Source organism: Mustela erminea, chromosome 1 (assembly GCF_009829155.1).
Source record: "Mustela erminea isolate mMusErm1 chromosome 1, mMusErm1.Pri, whole genome shotgun sequence".
NCBI classification, from domain to species: Eukaryota; Metazoa; Chordata; class Mammalia; order Carnivora; family Mustelidae; genus Mustela; species Mustela erminea.
In genome coordinates, this window is record NC_045614.1 from 220,082,330 (window position 1) to 220,103,296 (window position 20,967).

The 20,967-nt window shown below is 50.5% G+C and overlaps 1 protein-coding gene across 7 annotated transcripts in view; it reads left to right on the top strand.

Moving 5' to 3' along the window:
- PCNT (pericentrin) overlaps window positions 1–20,967 on the top strand; it is a 113,107-nt gene that overhangs the window by 35,135 nt on the left and 57,005 nt on the right. For all 7 annotated transcript variants that reach the window (XM_032357997.1, XM_032357943.1, XM_032357971.1 and 4 more), the window contains 3 exons: window positions 310–856; window positions 16,493–16,639; window positions 19,586–19,737. In XM_032357997.1, the coding sequence (XP_032213888.1) occupies window positions 310–856; window positions 16,493–16,639; window positions 19,586–19,737 (846 nt within the window). The remainder of the gene's footprint in view (window positions 1–309; window positions 857–16,492; window positions 16,640–19,585; window positions 19,738–20,967) is intronic.

A 20,967-nucleotide genomic window follows, 5' to 3' on the forward strand; every position in this document is an offset into this window, starting at 1 on the left:
GATCCTTCTCACCGCGCGTGGGCCGGTGCGTCTGCTTTGGCACGGATGCGGTGTCTTGCTGTGGGTCCCGCGTCCCCACTTGAGTTCATCCCCACTTGAGCGGCCTTGTCCTTTGAGCTCCTCTGGCTTTGTGTGGCCTCTTCCCTCCCGCATGCTTCTGATGGTGGTCCTCTCGGGCCGTGGACGGCAGAGGGAGAAGGACCGGGGACAGTCCGACACGGCAGCGACCTCGTGTTTCCAGTGGGAAGGGGCGGGGTGCTTGTACGACTGTCATTCCATGGCCCGTGTTCACGCTGTGGGTCCTCGCAGGTTCCTGAAGGAACGGAAGGAGATCACGGAGAAGTTCGCGGCCGAGCAAGATGCGCTCCTTCGGGAGGCCCAGGAGAAGCACAGCCGCGAGCTCCAGCTGCTCCAGGAGAGACACCAGCGGCACGTGCTGTCCCTGACGGCCGAGCTGGAAGCCGTGCGCCGCGCGGAGCAGGAGGAGCTGAGAGCCTCCGTGGAGGAGGAGCAGCGGGCCCTGGCGCAGGCCCGTGAGGCCGAGCTGCAGGCCGGGCACGCGGCCGCGCTCCGGGCTCTCGAGGCCAGACACTCGTCCCACCTGGACTCTCTGGAGTCGCGCCACCGGTCGGAGGTGCAGGCCCTGCGGGAGCAGCACCGCCGGGCTCTGGAGCAGCTGAGCGCAGAGCTGGAGAAGCAGCGGCAGCACAAGGACGCCTCTTGCCCCGCGGTGCCGACTGGGGAGCGGGGCCAGGAGCTCCCGCCCGCGGACGGCGGCATCACGGCACAGACGGAAGCGGATCCGGGGGCTGCCGGGGTCGCGCTGCTCTACCCGGTGCTGCCGGCTGCGCAGCAGGTGAGGCCAGGCTCAGGGCGGGTCTCTTCCTGCCTTGGGGGCTTCCTCGCAGGTGGCCCGGGACAGGGTGGGGGCGCGCGGTGGGCGGAGGCGTGCGTGGAGATGCGGGCGGGGCCGTGTGCTGGGGGACAACATGTCCAAGCGTCCGGTCCGGCCCGGCAACAGTCGTCTGTGCAAGGCGGCTTCCTCCACAGTCTCTTCTGCACGTGGTCCCTGCGCTGTGCACCCCCGGCGGCTCCCTCTGGTCCAGGGCGCAGCGCTGCACAAGCTCTTGCCGCAGGTACATGCAGACCGTGTCTCCCGCCGTCCTGTCCCTTGTTACCTGGCCGGTGCTGGCCGCTCTGTGCTGTGAGCTTCTTCTCATGCACTCACCATTGCCGTCAGATTGCCTCCCCAACCAGTGTGTCCCGTCCTGCCCGGCACGGACCCTCCTCTTCGTCCAGGACGTCTAGGCCAGGCCCTGCACCGGGCACAGCGGGAGCAGCGCGTGAGGGTCGTGCTTGCCCCTGTCCTCGTGCTGCGTGCGCTCTCCATTGTGTCCGGGGCTGGGGCCTGCGAGAGGGGCTCGGTGCCCCGGGCTGACCCCGCTCGTCTTTGCAGATGCCTTCAGGGGCCACCCCTGTGGCCCGGCCAACCTGTGTTGGTGTGACCTCGGAGGTCAGGGTGGGGAGAAGTGTCGGCAGGATCCACAGGGGTGAACCTGGAGGGTGGTGTCCTTGGAGGGCTGGGCCTCACTCGCAGGCAGCGGCAAAGGCACAGCTCTGTTCCGGCGGCATCCGTCAGACAGCGGGACGGAAGAAGGGCTGGCGGTGATGGGGCCACGTGGGGTGAGCGTCGGCTGCGGCCCTCAGGAAGCTCGGATGGGAGGGCGCAGAGGCAGGCCCGGGGCCCCTGCAGGAGGTACCCGGTGCCCCACAGGGTGTGCTGCAGTAAGACTGACATGGTGCTTCCGGGGTCGTGGAGAGGCTGGGGGACGGCCGGGGGGGGACGGACGGCGCTGGGCTTGCGGGAGGGTGTGGCGGCTGAGGCAGAAGAGTCGTCCCCGCAGGAAGGGGAGGACCGTGCGGGGCGGCTGCCGCGGCGGTGCTGCTGCCTCGGACACGGAACACGTGCGCTACGGTGGTGCGCCCCGGTTCCCTGCGTGGGCTCTTCCACGAGGCCGGAGTGTCCACGTGCCTCGTGGTCGTTGGCAGAAGTCTGCAAAGCGGTGGAATTCTCTGGAACACGCGAGGCTGCCGTGGGGAGGGACGTGTGGGCGGGGACCTGGCGAAGGGGCGCTTGTGTCCTGTGCTCCCTGTGCATCCAGGCGCGGTGGCGAGTGGGGGTGCTGGCTGCGCTCCCCGAGTCTTCGGGTGGGAAGTGCTCGTGTCTCCTGCCTGTCCCGGGCCTTGGAAAGACGAGGTCCGGTTGTTGCCTCTCTCCCGGGTCTCCGGGGCTGCGGCCCTGCCGCCGCGGGCTCTGGTTGCCGACACTGTCCTCCCGCTGCATTGTTGTGTAGGGACACGGCCGTGTGCTTGCTGGAGCTGCGCGTCCGGTCTGGGCTCAGGCCGGACCTCCTTGTATTTCTGTGTGGACGGCTGTCTGGGTGTCGCATAGCGTTTCGGGAGTGTTTGCAGTCGTCCGAGTGAGTCTTTGCTCCAGCAGAAGATGCCTTTACTCTGCCACCAAGGAGGTGAACATGAGATACTTTTTAAGGGACCTTTGCTGTCTGGCTGGTTTCTCAGAAACCGCCGACTTGTGGGAAGGTGGGAAGCTGTTTCTGACCCTATTTTAGCTTTTACCGGAGAACATTCCGACATGGGCGGAAATAGGATAGTTGGGTGAGGCTCTCTGGCTGCGCAGGCGGGTACGTGCCAGTCGTCGTGCCTCGGAGCTCCCCCACCCCCCACGTATTTACAGCAGATCCCAGGGAGCGTGTGTTTTCATCTATAAAGACGTCACTGTGTCTCTGCCAAGTAGTGTGTTTCTCTCCCCGCAAGAGAACATAACTGCGATCCGTTCTAACTTAAAAATGGTCAGGGATCCTTGATGTCGTCCTATATCCAGCCCAAGTTCCCGTCTCTTCCTGTGGTGGTTCAGTTCTGGGTCCACACGGGGCACGTGTGCTCGGAGTGTGGTTTTCCTGCCTGCTGTGATGCTGGCTGACCTGTCCGACCGCTGCACAGGCCGTCCCGTCGGGCCTTGGTGTGGACTCCTGGGTGTTCCCGCTGTGGCCTTCCCTCAGGCTCTGGCCCGCAGGCAGGTCCTGCAGAAAGCTTAACTGGGCACTTTCTGGGCTGCCAGGGACATTGTCCCTAGAATAGCACGGACACACTGTTCCTCCTCTGACAGGTTTTCTCTGGGCCACAAATATCTTTGCACCTGTTGGTCAAGCAGGGTCACTTCCCAGAAGAGTAATTTCACTTGCGCTTGTGAGCTAATTGGATTACTTTCCAGGTTACTTCCTTTTGCAGTTACTTCTGAGGAAAGTTCTCTGAAACCGTAAGCTTGATTTCCTTTTCTTGGAAATGTGCCTCCCGTCGAACACTGTCCCTTGTGGCCGGACCACTCAGCCGAGGTCTGGAGCACAGGAGTGGACCACAGTTTGCCCAGTGTCAATTGCTCAACGCAGTTTCATCTTGTTTTCAATCAAAAAAAAAAATTCTATACATGTAATTTTCGAAAACAGTAAGGTTATTTTAGATATAGTTTGAATGTTTTTAATTCATTACCGGCTGAATTTATATTACTTTTTTAAAAGACCTTATTTATTACAGAAAGAGCAGGAGTGTGCACAGGGGTGCTGTGGGGTGGTGAGGGCCGGGGTGGAGGGAAGCAGGCTCCCCGCTGAGCAGGGAGCCCGACGCCGGGCTCGATCCCAGGACCCGGAGATCATAACCCGAGCCGCCCTGGCTCCTGACTGTGTTGGTATTTTTTGTGTAATACTACTTTTTTTTTTCCCGGGCACATCTGTCATGTCTTCTTAATGGTTAAAAAGATGTATATGACGTTTTTCTCCCGTGTCTTTAGAAAAAATGGAGAATAAACTTCAAAAAGCATCTTTTTGTTACGTGGACCTTACTGTTGAGCACCTGGAGAATCATGGAGTTTCACGCAAGGCTGGAAGTAGAAAGGGTTATGTGTGAGGAGGCCTTGTGGGTGGGGTAGGGCTGCATGAGTCAGAGGGGACTGGACTTGGAGCCTCTCCAGTCAGTTGGAGGGGGTGGCCTGAGAATGTGTCCCGCTGGATGTCCGCAACCATCCCGCAGCGCCTGGGCCTTCAAGGTCCAGTGGCCGGATGCTGTCCTGCACCTTTCCTGCCTCAGTGGACTTCGAGTGTTTCCCGGAGACCCGTCCGGCCATACGATGCTGCCGTTTGGCCTTTGCCTCGGTTATGGCGATGGTGCACTTTTTCCGCAAGTTCCCGCTGTGGGCCCGGGCGTGCACTGGGCAGGACAGGCGTGAAGTGCGTCTGCTGCCCCCTTGTCGAGCCATTCCTCCTACGCACAGTGCACGTGGGGTGGGTGCTTTTGTTTGCTACTGGCTTTGTTACGTTTATGCTCTTGTCATGCTGCGTGTGCGCCATAAGATCCCGAAACAGAGTGATGGGGGACACATGATACGCTTAGTGTCCACCGTCTTTTAGCAAGTGCAGCTCTGCGCTGTGTGGCCATGGGTCCCTCAGGCACGTGAGGGACTGCACTCCCTGTGGCAGGGACGCTGAGGTCCAGAAGGACCAGGTGGCCAGAGAGAGGGGCCTGGAGCTTGCTGATCACTGCTGCCGTGGTACCAGGTCCAGGTGCCCCAGGACTGGAGGGCGGGGTTCCTCAAGGGCATGTGGGGGTGTGCGGAGCTCTTGGACTCCTGCCTGACCTCACACAGAAGTCGGCTTCTATGAAGGATTGTTGCCGGAAGAAAGCGATCTGTGGCTCAAGGTTTCCCAAGAACCATGTATCTAATCCTCATGCGTCTGCAGAAGAGCATTTGACGGGCAGGGTGAGCATGGGGGGGTCAGCCGTCGTGACCAGTCCCTGAAGGCGCGGGGAGGGAAGCGCCCTCGGGCCTGTACCAGGGTCCCAGGGCCCGAAGAAGTGTGGTTTCCCTTTCCTGTTGCATTGTTAATCGTGACAAACACCGGGAAAGAATTCTTAAGACGTCTTTGGTGCAAAAGGGTGGATTTATTCAAGCACAGGAAATGCCGCACTGGGGTGATGAGGGGTGGCCCGTTCCATACTTCCAGGTTGGGAGGGGCCAGAGATCGCGGGAGTCTAAGGAATTCGGAAGCAAGGTTCCCGGGATCTTGGGGGGCTGTTGTCACCAGACCCTTCAGATGCATAGCAGTGGGCTGTGTGCTTGGGGGGTGACGACCAACACCTCTCTTGGAGGGTTTAGAGGTAAAGGAAGTTTCCAAAGGAATTTCTCTATGTTGAAGTAGACTCACAGGGTCCTGGCCGGGGAGCGGGGGTCAGGCTGGCACGGCCTTTGCCCTCAGCAAAGTAATAACATGGAGGCACTTGAGTCCCTAGAAGAAGGTCGCGCTGCCTGTGTCAGGGACTTGTCAGTGGGCTGTAGGAAGTCAGGAAATTCGATAGTTTTTTCTGTCTTTGTTTCCCACGTCAGTCAGTTTCTCACGTGCTGGGGGTGAGGCAGGGCGGCGCTTGCCTCTTCCTCCATGTCGATGGTTTTCTTTTCCCGTGTCCTTCACAGTGGTGGCGGGGTTTCCTGAGCTGTGTCTTTTTGGGGGAAAGGCAGTATGGTTCCTGTCCCTTGGCCTTGGCCTTGCGGGTCTGTGGTGCTCTTGGCGTTCAGGGTTTTCCCTGTATTAACCCGCATTTTGTGGTTGTCACTCGCGGAATCAGTGGGCCTCTTCGACCCTGACTGCCCTCCGGGCTGCCGCTTCCTTCCTAGCTGAGACTGGTTGGCTCAGCCCCGTCCTTCCCTCGCAGGGGAATGGTGGCCTAAACGTGTCATTCAAGTGCTTGGGAAGCTCGGAAACGTGGGAGGACTTGGAGTTTGCACTTGGTGCTTCTTTCTTTAGTAACACAGAATGTGTTACTGGTCGGGGGTGCAGGTCTGTGGTCCGCAGTCTCACACAGGTCACAGCGCGCACCGTAGCACGTGCCTCCCCAGTGTCCCTCAACCGGCCACCCCGTCCCTCCCACCCCCACCCCTCCCCCGCAGTCTGTTTCCAGAGATGAAGAGTCTCTTCGGGTTTGTCTCCCTCTCTGGTTTCATCTTCTTCCAGTTTCCCTTCCCTTGTTCCTCAGATTTTTTATGTCAGTGAGATTTGATGCTTCTTTTTAAAGGCTTTGGAGTTAAATTTATTTCAGGAGACAAAGTTTATAGGAATAATTTATGTTATCTCTGTAACTTGAAAGTATAATTTTAGGGGCACCTGGGGCAGCTTAGTGGGTTAAGCCTCTCCTTCAGCTCAAGTCATGGTCCTGGGATCGAGCCCCGTATCGGGCTCTCTGCTCAGCGGGGAGCCTGCTTCTTCCTCTCTCTCTGCCTGCCTCTCTGCCTAGTTGGGATCTCTGTCTGTCAAATAAATAAATAAAATCTTAAAAAAAAAAAAAAAAGAAAGTATAATTTTAGTGTTGTGCCATGCATGTCCGTTTTCTGATGATTGTGATCGAGATGAGAATCCAGAGCCTGCACAGTGGTCCGGAGCGTTCTAGGAGCTGTAGCCTGACTCCTGTGTGTCGTCACAGTGAAAATACGTGGAATAGAGGGGTCCAGTAGGGACAGGGCTGTGCATATGCAGAAGAGCTCAGTGCTGACTCTTCCTCCCTGTTCACGGGGGGCACCCTGGCTCCTGCAGTGCTTGGGCCCAGCGCCCAGCTCTTCCGGCCGAGCTGCAAGGGAAGGAGACGGGGCAGGAGACGGAGCTGCAGAAGAGCCGGTCGGAAGCCTCAGCAGAGCGGCCGGTCACACAGCCGGGGGCGCAGGGGTGAAGAGGGATCTGTGTTACTGCTCCCCTTTCCGGCTGCAAAATCCATGAGAAATTTTCCTCTTAAGTCAACAGTGATCTGCAGAGTGAAAAGAAACATTTGCATTGTGTTAGACTTTTTAGGCAACTTTTTCATTCATTTTTTTCTATTTAAATAGGACGGTTATCATTCCTTTTCCGCTAGGCGATTACCACCGAGTGTTCTAAATCTGAGAAAGTTTGGGTCTTCTTGCTTTGGTGACCCAGAAGCCACATCACCACTCTTCTTGCTTCCGTAGCCTGTTGTCGTGGAGCAAAGAGCAGGAGGCGCGACCACTCGAACACCTACTCTGAGGGGTTTTCATGTAGCTTTGTTTTAGTTCTTTATTTTATTTTTATTTTTTAAAAAACTTTTAGAAGATTTTATTTATTATTCATTTGACAGAGACCACAAGCAGGCAGAGAGGCAGGCAGAGAGAGAGGAGGAAGCAGGCTCCTGCCGAGCAGAGAGCCCGATGCGGGGCTCGATCCCAGGACCCTGGGATCATGACCTGAGCCGAAGGCAGAGGCTTTAACCCACTGAGCCACCCAGGCGCCTGTTTTTTAACAAGAATGTTATTGAGATAGAATTTCCATACTGTAAAAATCACTCTTGTTAAGTAGGCGTTTCAGTGGATTTCAGCGTATTCACCAAGTGGCGCAGCTGTCACTGCTCTGTCACTACTTCCAGAACATCCGCCTCTGCACAGAGGACTCCCCGTCCCCCAGCCCCGGCAGGGGTTGTGCCGGTGTGCCTCTTCGGGGCCTTGTAGATGCGGACTCATCCAGTAAGTGCCTTTTGTGCTGGTGTCTTCGACTTGGCCCGGCCCTTCCTAGGTCACAGGTGCTGTAGCGTGTTCCAGTGCCTCCTGTTTGCTTCCCAGGTGTCTTTCATCTCTTGTTTTCCTAATTTTCCATTACTGCCTTCTTGTCATTGCGATTTCCTTGATGTTTATTTTCTATGTATTTTTTAGTTATTTTCTTAGTGCCTGCCCTGGGGATTGCAGCGAGCCCTTTATAACGTGGAGATCGGATCGGTGCCGTCTTGATTCTAATAGTCGCGGACTCGCCTCCTTTGTAGCTTCCTTCCTCCTCCGTCCCTAAACCGTCCGCCAGACTACGGTCATCTGCGATTCATGCTCATTGACTCATTCAGTTTCCTCTGAATCAGACCGAAGGAAAAAATGACCACGATTGTGTGGATTTTGTCTTTCCATTCCCTCGTTCGGTCACCTGACCACGGTCTTCGTTTCTGTGTGTGGTTTCAGGGTCACGCCCAGTGTCCTTTCACTTTGGCCTGACGGTGCCCTTCAGTGTATCTTCGGGCAGGCCTGTTAGCAGTAAATTCTCTCACTTCTCATTTACTGGGAAGGTTTTAATTTCTCCCTCATTTTGGAGAGGTAGTTTCCTGGATACCTAATTCCTGGTCAAGTCTTTCTTTCAGCACTGAGGATCGCACCCTGCTGCCTTTGGGCCTCTGTGGTCTGAGCAGCGGGCTAGCTGTTGACCTGCTGTGGAGGATGGCTTGTGTTGAGTCACTCTTGCTGCTTTCAAGATTTTTTATTGTGTTAGTCACCGTGTAGTACGTCATTAGTTTTTGATGTAGTGTTCCGTGATTCATTGCTTGTGTGTTAACCCCCAGTGCCCCCTGCAGTGTTTGCCCTCCTTAATACCCATCTCCGGGCTCACCGCCCCCCCAAACCCCCAGCTTGATTCCCGGAGTCCATAATCTCTCATTGTGCGTCTCCCCCTCTGACTTCCCCCCCCGTCATGTTATTCCTTATGCTCCACAGTAAGTGAAACCGTATGATACTTGACTCTCTCTGCTTGACTTATTTCACTCAGCATCGTCTCCTCCAGTCCCGTCCATGTTGATACAAAAGTCGGGTATTCGTCCTTTCTGATGGAGGCGTCATACTCCATAGTGTATATGGACCACATCTGCCTTATCCACTCGTCCGTTGAAGGGCATCTTGGTTCTTTCCATAGTTTGGCGACCGCGGCCATTGCTGCTAGAAACATTGGGGTACAGATGGCCCTTCTTTTCACTGCACCTGTATCTTTGGGGTAAATACCCAGGAGAGCAATGGCAGGGTCATAGGGAAGCTCTATTTTGAATTTCTTGAAGGATCTCCACACTGTTCTCCAAAGTGGCTGCACCAACTTGCATTCCCACCAACAGTGGAAGAGGGTCCCCCTTTCTCCACATCCCCTCCAGCACTTATTGTTTCTTGCCTTGCTAATTTTGGCCATTCTAACTGGTGTAAGGTGGTATCTCAGTGTGGTTTTAATTTGAATCTCCCTGATGGCCAGTGATGATGAATACTTTTTCATGTGTCTGGTAACCATTTGTTTGTATTCTTTGGAGAAGTGTCTGTTCATGTCTTCTGGCCATTTTTTGACATGATTATCTGTTTTGTGTATGTTGAGTTTGAGGAGTTCTTTGTAGATTTTGGATATTAGCCCTTTGTCTGTACTGTCATTTATGAATACCTTCTCCCATTCCATGGGTTGCCTCTTTGTTTTATGGACTGTTTCCTTTGCTGTGCAGAAGCTTTTGATCTTGATGAAGTCCCAAAAGTTCATTTTCGCTTTTGTTTCCTTTCCCTTTGGAGACATATCTTGAAAGAAGTTGCTGTGGCTGATATCGAAGAGATTACTGCCTATGTTCTCCTCTAGGATTCTGATGGATTCCTGTCTCACGTTGAGGTCTTTTATCCATTTCGGTTTTATCTTTGTGTATGGTATAAGAGAATGGTCGAGTTTCATTCTTCTACACATAGCTGTCCACTTTTCCCAGCACCATTTATTGAAGAGACTGTCTTTTTTCCACTGGATATTTTTTCTTGCTTCGTCCAAGATTATTTGACCACAGAGTTGAGTGTCCGTATCGGTGCTCTCTATTCTGTTCCATTGATCTATGTCTCCGGTTTTTTTTTTTTTTTTTTTTTAAGATTTTATTTATTTATTTGACAGCGAGAGATCACAAGTAGGCAGAGAGGCAGGCAGAGAGAGGAGGAAGCAGGCTCCCCGCTGAGCAGAGAGCCCGATGCGGGACTCGATCCCAGGACCCTGAGATCATGACCCGAGCCGAAGGCAGCGGCTTAACCCACTGAGCCACCCAGGCGCCCCTCTCCAGGTTTTTTTTTTTTTTTTTTTTTTTGCCAATACTGTGCTTGTCTTGGTGACCACCGCTTTGTAATACAGCTCGAAATCAGGCAATGTGATGCCCCCAGCTTTGTTTTCCTTTTTCAACATTTCCTTAACAATTCAGGGTCTTTTCTGGTTCCATACAAGTGTTAGGATTGTTTGTTCCACCTCTTTGAAAAAGGCCAGTGGAATTTTGATTGGAATGGCATTGAAAGTGTAGATTGCTCTAGGCAGTTTAGATATTTTAACAATGTTTATTCTTCCAATACGTGAGCATGGACTGGTCTTCCATCTTTTTGTGTCTTCTTCAATTTCTTTCATGTGTTCAGTAGTTCCTTGAGAATAGATCCTTTACATCTTCGGTTAGGTTTATTCTCAGGTATCTTACGGTTTTTTGGTGTTACAGTAAATAGAATTGGTTCTCTAATTTCCCTTTCTATATTTCCACTGTTAGTGTATAAGAAAGCAACTGATTTCTGTACATTGATTCTGTATCCTGGCACATTACTGAATTGCTGTATGAGTTCTAGTAGTTTGGATATAGTCTTTTGGGTTTTCCATATAAAGTTACCATGTCATCTGCAAAGAGAGAGAGTTTGGCTTCTTCTTTGCCATTTTGAATACCTCTTTCTCCTTTTTGTTGTCTGATTGCGGATGTTAGGACTTCTAGTGCAGTGTTGAACAACAGCGGCAAGAGGGGGGCATCCTTGTTGTGTTCCTGGTCTTAAGGGAAGGCTGTCAGCTTTGCCCCGTTGAGAATGATGCTCACTGTGGGCTTTCGTAGACGATTTTTTTAAGGACTGTTCCCTTTATCCCTGCACTCTGAAGAGTTTCACTCAGGAAAAGATGCTGTATTTGGTCAAATGCTTTTTCTGCATCAACTGAAAGTATCATATGGTTCTTGTCTTTTATTAATGTGCTCTATCAAGTTGATTGATTTGCAGATGTTGAACCGCCCTTGCCTCCCAGGAATAAATCCCTCCTGGTCGTGTAGGATAATCCTTTTAATATACTGTTGAATTCTGTTGGCTGGGATCTTGTTGAGTATTTTGGCAACCATGTTCATCAGGGATATTGGTCTGTAATTCTCCTTTTGGATAGGGTCTTTGTCTGGTTTTGGGATCAAGATAATGCTGGCCTCATAGAATGAATTGGGGAGTTTTCCTTCTGTTTCTCTTTTTTGAAACAGCTTTAGAAGAATAGGTATTATTTCTTCTTTAAATATTTGGTAGAAGTCCCCTGGCATCCATCTGGCCCTGGATTATTGTTTTTTGGGAGTTTTTTGATTTACTGCTTCAATTTTGTTACTGGTTATTGGTCTATTCAGATTGTGTATTTCTTTCTGCTTCAGTTTTGGCAGTTTATAAGTTTCCAGGAAGACATCCATTTCTTCCAGTTTGCTTAACATATTGGCATATTGTTGCTGATAATAATTTCTAATAATTTTCTCTGTTTCCTCAGTGTTAGTCATGATCTCTCTCCTTTCATTCATGATTTTATTTATTTGGATCCTTTCTCTGTTCTTTTGGGTAAGTCTGGCCAGAGGTTTATTGATCTTACTAATCTTTCAGAGAACCAGCTTCTAGTTTCATTGATCTGCTCTGCTGTTTTTCTGGTGTCTGTTTCATTGACCTCTACTCTAATCTTTATAATTCCTCTTCTTCTGCTTGGTTTAAGTTTTCTTTGTTGTTTTTTCTCCAGTTCTTTTAGGTGTAAGTTTAGCTTCTGCATTTGGGATTTTTCTGCTTACGTGAGTGAGGCTTGGATGGCTATGTATTTCCCCCTTAAGACTGCCTTTGCTGTATCCCATAGGTGTTGGACCAATGCGTTTTCATTCTCATTGGTTCCCAGGAATTGTTTAAGTTCTTTGATTTCCTGGTTGATCCGAACATTCTTTTTTTTTTTTTTAAGATTTTATTTAGTTATTTGTCAGAGAGAGAGAGTGAGTGAGCACAGGCAGAGGCAGAGGGAGAAGTAGAACTCCCTGCTGAGCAAGGAGCCTGATGTGGGACTCGATCCCAGGACAGTGGGACCATGACCTGAGCTGAAGGCAGCTGCCTAACCAACTGAGCCACCCAGGCGTCCCTGATCCGAATGTTCTTGAGCAGGGTGGTCTTTTGCTTCCAGGTGTTTGTGTTCCTTCCAAATTTTTTCTTGTGAGTGAGTTCCAGTTTTAAAGCATTGTGGTCTGAGAATATGCCGAGAGTAGTCTCAGTCTTTTGGTATCGGTTGAGCCCTGATTTGTGACCCAGCATGTGCTCTAGAGAAAGTTCCATCTGCCACTTGAGAAGAATGAGTATTCTGTTGTTTTATGATGGAATGTTCTGTGTGTATCTCTGAGGTCCCTCTGGTCCCATGTGTCATTCTAAGCTCTTGTTTGTAGATCTTCTGCTTAGATGACCTGTGTGTTGCTGTGAGGGGAGTGTTGCGGTCCCCTTCTATCAGCATATTATCATCAATATGTCTATTTCGGTTAACAGTTGGCTTATGTAGTTGGCTGCTTCCAACTGTAGGGGCACAGATACTTACAGTTGTTAGATCCTCTTGTTGGATAGGCCCTTTAAGTATGATGTAGTGTCCCTCTGCATCTCTAACTACAGTCTTTAGTTTGAAATCTAATTAGTCTGATACGAGAGTTGCTACCCCAGTTTTCTTTTGAGGCCTATTGGCATGAAAGATGGTGTTCATCCCTTCACTTTCAGTCTGGATGTATCTTTAGGTTCAGAATGAGTCTCTTGTAGACAGCGTATGGAAAGGTAATGTCTTTTTATCCAGGCTGCAGCCCTGTGCTGTTTCACGGAGCAGTTAGACTGTTCACATTGAGAGTGATTATTGAAAGACACGATTTTTTGTCATTATGTTGCCTGTGAAATCCTTGTTTCTATAGGTCGTCTCTGTAAATTTCTGTTCTATGTCACTCTTGGGGCCTTTCTCCTTTTATAGAAGCCCCCCCTTAATATTTCTTGCAGGGCTGGCTTGGTGGTTACATACTCTTTCAGTTTCTGCCGGTCTTGGAAGTTCCTTGTCTGTCCATCCATTCTGAATGACAGCCTTGCTGAATAAAGACTTCTTGGCTGCATGTTCTTCTCACTTAGTGCCCTGGATATGTCTTGCCAGCCCTTTCTGGCTTGCCAGGGCTCTGTCGACAGGTCGGATGTTCTTCTGATGTTCCTCACGTAAGAAATCTCTTCCCCCTCACTGCTTTTAAGACTTTTTCCTTGGATCTAAGATTTGCAAATTGTACTGTTATATGTTGTGGTGTTGGTCTGTTCTCATTGATCTTGGGACGGGTCCTCTCTGCCTCTTGGATACGATCGCTTGTTTCCTTCCCCAGATTAGGGAAGTTCTCAGCTACGATATGCTCAAATTTATTTTCTGGACCTCTCTCCACCCCCTCAGGGATCCCATCAGTTCTGACATTGGAACATTTCATGGTCATTAATCTCTCTCAGTCTGATCTCTTGGGCTTTATGTTTTTCCAGCCTCCTTGGCTTCCTTCTTTTCTGTCATCTTATCCTCTAGGTCACTAATTCATTCTTCTGCCTCTTTTACCCTGGCAGTCGGAGTACTCAGTTTAGGCTGCATTTCATTTATAACATTTTTAAGTTCGGCCTGATTAGATCTCATTTCTGCCCTTAGAGATTCTATATTGTCCATATTTTTCTCAAGCCTAGAGATCGCCTTCATAATGTTACTCTGATGTCAGTTTCTGACGTTTGGTTATGTCCGTATCCATTAGTTCTGTGGCAGAAGCCACAGTCTCTGAATTATTCTTGTGTTGGGGGTTCCTCCTCATAGTCATTCTGTTGAGTGGTGGTTGAGGGAATGCACGGGGTCCAAAGTATTGACCATGACCCAAGCAAGGTTCAGCAGTTTTATAGGGACCTTAGGGCTGTCGGCCTCTTTCTTGGTCTTCCAGCCTGTCTTCTGGGGGAGGGACCTGCTGTTCCGTTACTCAGGCAACCCTGTTTGGGCAGAGTTGCCGTGCCCCGGAGGTGGGAGTGGGCTCAGTGAAAACCAGTTTAGGGGGGCTTTTGTTCTCTGGCGGCTTTCCCCAGGTGGCTTTCCCGTCTCTTCTGAGAGAGCAGAAGTGACTGTGTCCAGGCTCCTTTCTCAGAAGACCGAGATCGCCGTCTATTCTCCAGTGAGCTCTCCAGGCCGCACTGTCTCCATTACTGTCTGTTCTGTTAAACACCTTCGCGTCCTGGGTTGTGGGCCCCACGGCAGCACTCCCTCCCTTTGCTTCCAGGTCCAGGCACTGCTCCAGTGGTGCAGGATCCCACTCCCTCCCCCTTCTGTTGATCTTCCAGGATCTACCCATAGAGTCTCAGCTCCCCGCTTCGGACCTTGAGACCAGCTGCCTGAGATACCCCATTTGTAGGAATCCAGGTGCGTCTTCAGGTGTAGCATCTCAGGCTGATTCCGTGGGTGTTCAGAGTGGGCTGGCAGGTACCCAGCTCAGTTCAGGGGACCGGTTGAAATAGGGTGCCCTACTCCTCCGTCATCTTTCTGCTTTCAAGATTCTTTTTCTTAGTCTTTCACAGTTTAATTGGGATGTCTCTTGGTATGGATCTCTTTGAATCTATCCTACCTGGGGTTAATTGGGCTTCTTGTGTTTGTAGATTAATATTTTTTCATCCAAGTTGTGGTTTTTGGTCATTATATCATAAAGCAGGCTTTCTACCTTGTTCCGTTCTCCTCTCGTCTGCGACTCCCATCACGTGTCTGTTGGTCTTTGAGAGTGTCCCACAGGCCTTGGGAGCTCTGTTTACTTTTCTTTCTTTCTTCTTTTTAGAGGTTTTACTTACTTACTTATTTATTTAAAGAGAGAGTGAGCACGCGAGCAGGGGGGAGGGTGAGAGGGATAGAAAGAGAGAATCTCCGAGATTATGGCCTGAGCTGAAATCAAGAGTTGGACACCCAAGGCGTTTTTCTATTTACTTTTCTTTATTCTTTTTTCTTTTTATTCTTCAGACCAAATAGTCATATTTGATCTGTCTTCATATTTGCTGATTCTTCTGCCCATTCGAATTTACAGTTGAGCCTCTCTAGTGAATTTTTCACTTCAGTAATTGTACCTCTCAGCTCCAGAATAGCTCTACAGTTCCACTTTCTAATCTTTACTGAGGGGCTCTGGCTGGGGCGTGCTTCCAGTGCACTGTGGGTGGCTTCTTCCTTAGCTGTGACTTTGTGTGAGTGTGAGGTCAACAAGGAGTGTTAGAGCCTTCTCAGCTTTTCCTGGATAGGTACGTAGCCCTGTGCTTGCTTCCTAAAGTCCCAGGAATGTGCTGGAGCCTTTCGGAGCTCCCTGTTGGCACCACATTCTCTAGTGTTTCCTTCTAAGCTTTTTTTGTTTATCTCTTACTGGCCCCAACTGCGACAAGTTAATGGGTTTCAGGGCACGGTTGATTGTGGTAAGTGGCCCGGCAGTAGGGTGGTGACAACGTGAGCTCTGGGAGCTCATCCTTGAGCACGGAGCTTCTCAGTGGGCTGCAGGATAGGTCAGTTGGTGATAGTTGGCGGGCCGGTGCTCTTGAGGAGCTCCGAACCCCTCTGGTCCCCCCCAACCCTTATGACTGCGGGAGGCTGTTTGCAGAGCTCTGCCAGAGGTGCGAGGGATGGGTTAGGGCAAGTTTGAGCACCTCAGAGCTGCTGTTCGGATGGAGACTCAGACTTTGTTTTTAGCAAACTCTAGATTGTTACAAGTCTTTCTTAATTTCCAGAGCTCTGAAGAAGTTGCGTTTTCACAGTTTCTGTCAGTGTTCTCAGTCCTGTTATAGAGGAATGCGTTCTTGGATGTCTTTATTCTGCCATTTTGGAAGTGCTGCCTCTGTAGTAGTTGTTGTTTTGTTTGTTTGTTTGTTTGTTTAAGGCTTATTTCATTAAAGATGCCAGGGTGGCTCAGTTGGTTGAGCCACTGCTTCAGCTCAGGTCATGATCCTGGAGGCCAGGGATGGAGTTCTGCATCAGGCTCCCTGCTTGGCGGAGAGTCTGCTTCTCCCTCTGACCTCCCCCACCTCGTGCTCACTCTCTCTCATATATATATGTGTACATGTATATACATATATATGTATGTATATATCGGATATATATCTTTTCTTTTTTTTAAACAAGATGGCCTTAAAAAAAAAAGAAGCTTATTTCATTAATGTAAGTTGTTAGGTGAATCTTATGAAGAACAATGTTTATTATTTAGGAAGAAATAGGGTTTATGTTTTGAAACCAAAGGAACTTTGTTTCTAAATATCTTAGATTCTGATGGCCGTGGTATCGTGGTGATGGGTACTTTCTTAATGTGATTGTTTGGGAAAAGAAGTGAGCTGTCCTCTTGATGTTCTCTGTGGGAAGCACATTGAATACGTGTTCACTGTGGGTAGTGGCTTCGTCCCTTTTGATCACTGCTCTTGGCACACGGTGGACTCAGTAAATACTTGTCCAGTGAACTGTGTTTTACAAACAACAAGGAAATGGAACAAGCATAACTTTTAGAGCTCAGAGCGACATTCTTGTTGTTTTGTTAACAGTGTTCTTTTATACAGGGTGAATTTGAAGGTGAAAGGAAAGCTTCTTTGCATGAACAGGAGGAGATCCCTAGGCCGGAGTGTGAGCAGGCACAGTCTCCTCGCCGAAAAGAGGAAGAGTCTTTGTTTCTGCAGCTTCAGGAGAAGAATGACCAAATTCTACGGGTATGTGGCAAGTGTCTTGTCTTTGTTTTTATTTCTGTGTGTGTAAAATGTGCATAACATAAAATTTACCATTTTAGTCATTTTTAAGTGTTACGGTTCAGGGCGTTATACCCCGTTCACAGGGTTGCGCGGCTGTCACCGCCGTCCGTCTCCAGCACTGCTCATCCTCACACGAGCGGAAACTACCCGCACTGCCCACGAGCTCCCCTTCCCTCCCTCCAGCCCCGGCACCCACTCTTCTGCCTTGTGCTGCTGACTCTGACCGCTTCCGGGGCCTCCTGTGATGGGGCCAACAGCATTAGTCCTCCTGCGTCTGGTTTAGTCCCTCAGTGCAACGTCCGCGGGGCCCGCCGAGTGGCAGCGTGGCTCAGAGTGTCTCGGTGTTTTGTGGCGGATAATTCTGTGACATAGAGATGCGTGTCGTGTTGCTCTCTTCGTGGACTTGGCTGCTGATCGACCTCTGGATGCTTGTTTCTCCGTCTTGGCTGCTGTGAATAACGTCACCGCGTGTACAGTACACGTCTTGTTCCAGTCCCTGCCGTCGGTTCGGGCTGTGGGCTTCTGGGAACAGGATTGCCGGGTGCTGGCGACTCTGTTTCTGTCTCGAGGAGCCGCCGGGCTGTCTTCCTGGCGGCTGCCGCGTCCCATGCCCCTGCGGCTGCGCGCGGGGCTCCGGTTTCTCCGCAGCCATCAATTGTTCACCGTCTTGTTTCTGTTCATGGTCACGTCGCAGCGGGCGTGAGGTAGGACCACATCGTGGTTCTGATGTGCGTTTCCCTGGTGCTGAGTGACGAGCATCTTTTCAGGAGCTTATTGGCCATTCATTTGTCTTCGGAGAAACGTCTGTCCAGGCTTTTGAATTGGGTTTGGTCTTTTGTTAGTCCTTTGTAAGTTTAGTATGTGCAGTTTTACTATTTTCTTTTCTTTTTTTTTAAGTATGCTCCACACACAGCGTGGGGCTTGAACTCAGGCCCTGAGATCAGGAGTCACATACTCTAGCAGCTGAGCCAGCCAGGTGTCCCTATTTCTACTATTTTTTGAGATGGTCTCACAATGTAGATCTTTCAGGAGTGTAATAATACTGTTTCTTTTTCTTTTTTCTTTTTTTTTTTTTTAAAGATTTTATTTACTTTTTTGACAGAGAGAGAGCACAAGCAGAGGGAGAGGGAGAAGCAGGCTCCCCACTGAGCGTGAAGCCTGAGGCAGGGCTCGATCCCAGGACCCCAGGATCATGACCTGCCCTGGAGGCAGCCGCTTAACTGACTGAGCCACCCAGGCGCCCCGGAAAAAGTTCCGTTAGGATGTTTATTTGTACTTTCCTCTTTCTTGATCAGTGTCACTAGAGATGTATCTATTAGGTTTTTTCGGTCACCGTGCTGTTTTTGTGAAAAGGAGGGAGCAGGGCCGGCAGAGGGAAAAGTCTGCGTCCCACAGGCTCAAAAGTGGACTCTGCCTCCGTGGAGGCCTGTGCCGCCGGCCCTCGCCGTGCTGCTGCCCCAGCCGCAGCCGCCCGTGGGAACAGGGCTCCGTGCCGCAGGCCTGGCCGGCCTCTGCCTTCTCTTCATACCCCCCAGCGGGGGCCCAGCCAGGCCTGGGGCCGTCCCGGTGCCGGTTTCGTGTGCTGGCAGCACCCTCTCTTCTCGTTCGTTGGTGGTTGGTCATGGTTTGCCACCTCGTGTGATGGTACCAGTGGTTTATGGAACTGCATTTTTTTCTAATTTCCCTATAACGCAGCATTGAAATTGTTTTTACAGTTTCCTTTCGCTCCTGGTACGGGGTTTCAAAACTACACTCTTCTTTGATCTGGTCTTTGTTTCTTTCTTGTACTTGCTAACGTTTTACGGCCCCACCCGGGTTCTCTTACCCGTTTCCTACTCCACGCAAACCTTTGCTTACTCCTGGCTGAAGAGCTGTCCGCGCCAGCGGGGTGTGCACCTGCCGGCAAGGCTTCTGCACCTGGAGTCCGCTTGCTTCTGGGCTCCACGCGTCCGATTCTAGAGCTGGAGACACTAGGTGTGTCATGCCTCAGGTGCCGTGGACACCCATTGTTCCTGATTCTTGGTTGCAGCAGAGACAGGCCTGTGGTCTGCCTGGCTCTGTCCCCCCTGTGTGCGTAGTCACGCTCTGTCATGTTCTCTGTGGGGACGATGCCCAGGTTCTTGACCTAATGGTCAAGGGCTCAGCCAGCCCTGAGAAATCACTGTGGTTGGCTCTGGGCTCAGGTCACTGTGTTGCTGGGAAGACATACTTATCATTTCACTAAGCTGCACCACAAAACTGCAGTGACCTGTGCTCAGTGCTCGGGCAACCTGGGGAGCCCACAGTAGCCGGGGTGCCCAGGGTAGCTGGTGCCGCCCACCCCGCCGGCTCACTGAGACCCCAGGATTGTTGACTGTTTTTTTAAAAGACTTATTTATTTAATTTAGAGTGTGTGTGTGCACAGGTAGGAGGGGCAGAGGGAGAGAGAATCACAAGCAAACTCTCTTCTGAGCTCAGCCTCACTGGGGCTCTATCCCAGGACCCTGAGGTGACGACCTGAGCCAGAACCCAGAGTTGGATGCTCAGCTGACGGGGCCTCCCAGGCGCCTTTGTGGGCTCCTTTTTCAAGGAGAAATAAATAAGAATGATCTTCACTTGTCTAGAAACTGGTGTTTATTCTGAATGAATAGAAAAAAGATTTTGAGTTCTTACTTGTGAGAGTAATCTCTGGTGAGTTTGCCCCTTCCCTCGGTGCCTGGGGCAGGCTAGAATGTTCATGTGTTCTGCTTTTGTAGGCAGTGAATAGTGGCGGGGTTGGGGGGTACCTGTAATTAGGAAGATTAGTAATTAGAAAATTAGTAATTTTCACCTTTAATCACTATTAACTAGGATGATGAGTGTTTGTTACAGAAGTTTATTCCTGACTAAATTGCTCTAAATGAAGCTGTAACAATTTTTCCTCAACAGCTGAAAGACCAGATTTTATCCTTAAGTCAAGAAGTAGGCGAGTGCCATTCTGAACTGGAGAAGCTCCAGCAAAGGCGTGAAAGGGAGAACCAGGAAGGCACAAATCTCATCTCGATGCTGAAGTCCGACGTTGATCTGTCTGACCGTGAAAGGTCAGTCACGTACTCGTCTGTCAGAGCTGCCCACGGGCATGGTAGCGCCTGGCGGGACGGAGCTCTGTGCCACGGTATTCTTCTCATTTAAAAACACTTTAAACATCAAGAAAAGTACTGAGTAATGTGCGATACCCATATACCCACCACTCACTCTGCCAAATTTTCACATTGTGCCAGATTATAAAATTTGATGCTGTGATGTGGAGTTAACCTTAAAATTAAATTGCCAGGATTTTTGGTTTGTTTTCTTTTTTTCTTTTTCTTTCTTTCTTTCTTTCTTTCTTTCTTTCTTTCTTTCTTTCTTTTCTTAACTAATAAAACTTTAAATTTTTTCTATTTTTTTATTTTTTCAGTGTTCCAAGATTCACTGTTTATGCTCCACACCCACATCCGTGCGATCCGTGCCCTCCTTAGTACCTACCACCAGGCTCACCCAACCCCTCACCACCTCCCCTCCAAAACCCTCAGTTTGTTTCTCAGAGTCCACAGTCTTTCGTGGCTTGTCTCCCCCTACGGTTTCCCCCAACTCACTTCTCTCCATCTCCCCATGTCCTCCGTGTTATTCCTTATGCTCCACAAGTAAGTGAAACCATATGATTGACTCTCTCTGCTGGACTTATTTCACTCAGCATCATCCCCTCCAGTCCCGTCCATGTTGCTACAAAAGTTGGGTATTCATGCTTTCTGATGGAGGCATCATACTCCATAGTGTATACGGACCACATCTTCCTTATCCATTCGTCCGCTGAAGGGCATCTTGGTTCTTTCCACAGTTTGGCGACCGTGGCCATTGCTGCTATGAACACTGGGGAACAGATGGCCCTTCTTTTCACTCCGTCTGTATCTTTGGGGTAAATCCCCAGGAGTGCAAGTAGAGGATCATAGGGTAGCTCCATTTTTAATTTCTTAAGGAATCTTGAAGCGGTGGGTTTATTCTGGAATTACAGAATTGCAGTCCCGGACAGGCTCGCCAGTGCATCACCAGAAACAAGTCTGGAGAACAGAGACGGAAGGAGGCTAGGACTGTTGTGAACAAAGTCCGTTAGGAAACTGTGCACTGAAGGTGCAGTGGTTTCGTGTCGGCTGAGTCGTTGCTGGGCAGAAGGAACCCCTCCTTCCTCCTGCTGGGATCTTAATGTGGCCCATGCGCCCCTCTTCCCGGGAGAGCAGCAGCTGGGAGGCTTTCCCTCCAGGGGGTTCCCCACCCCCACCTCCTCCGCCCGGCTT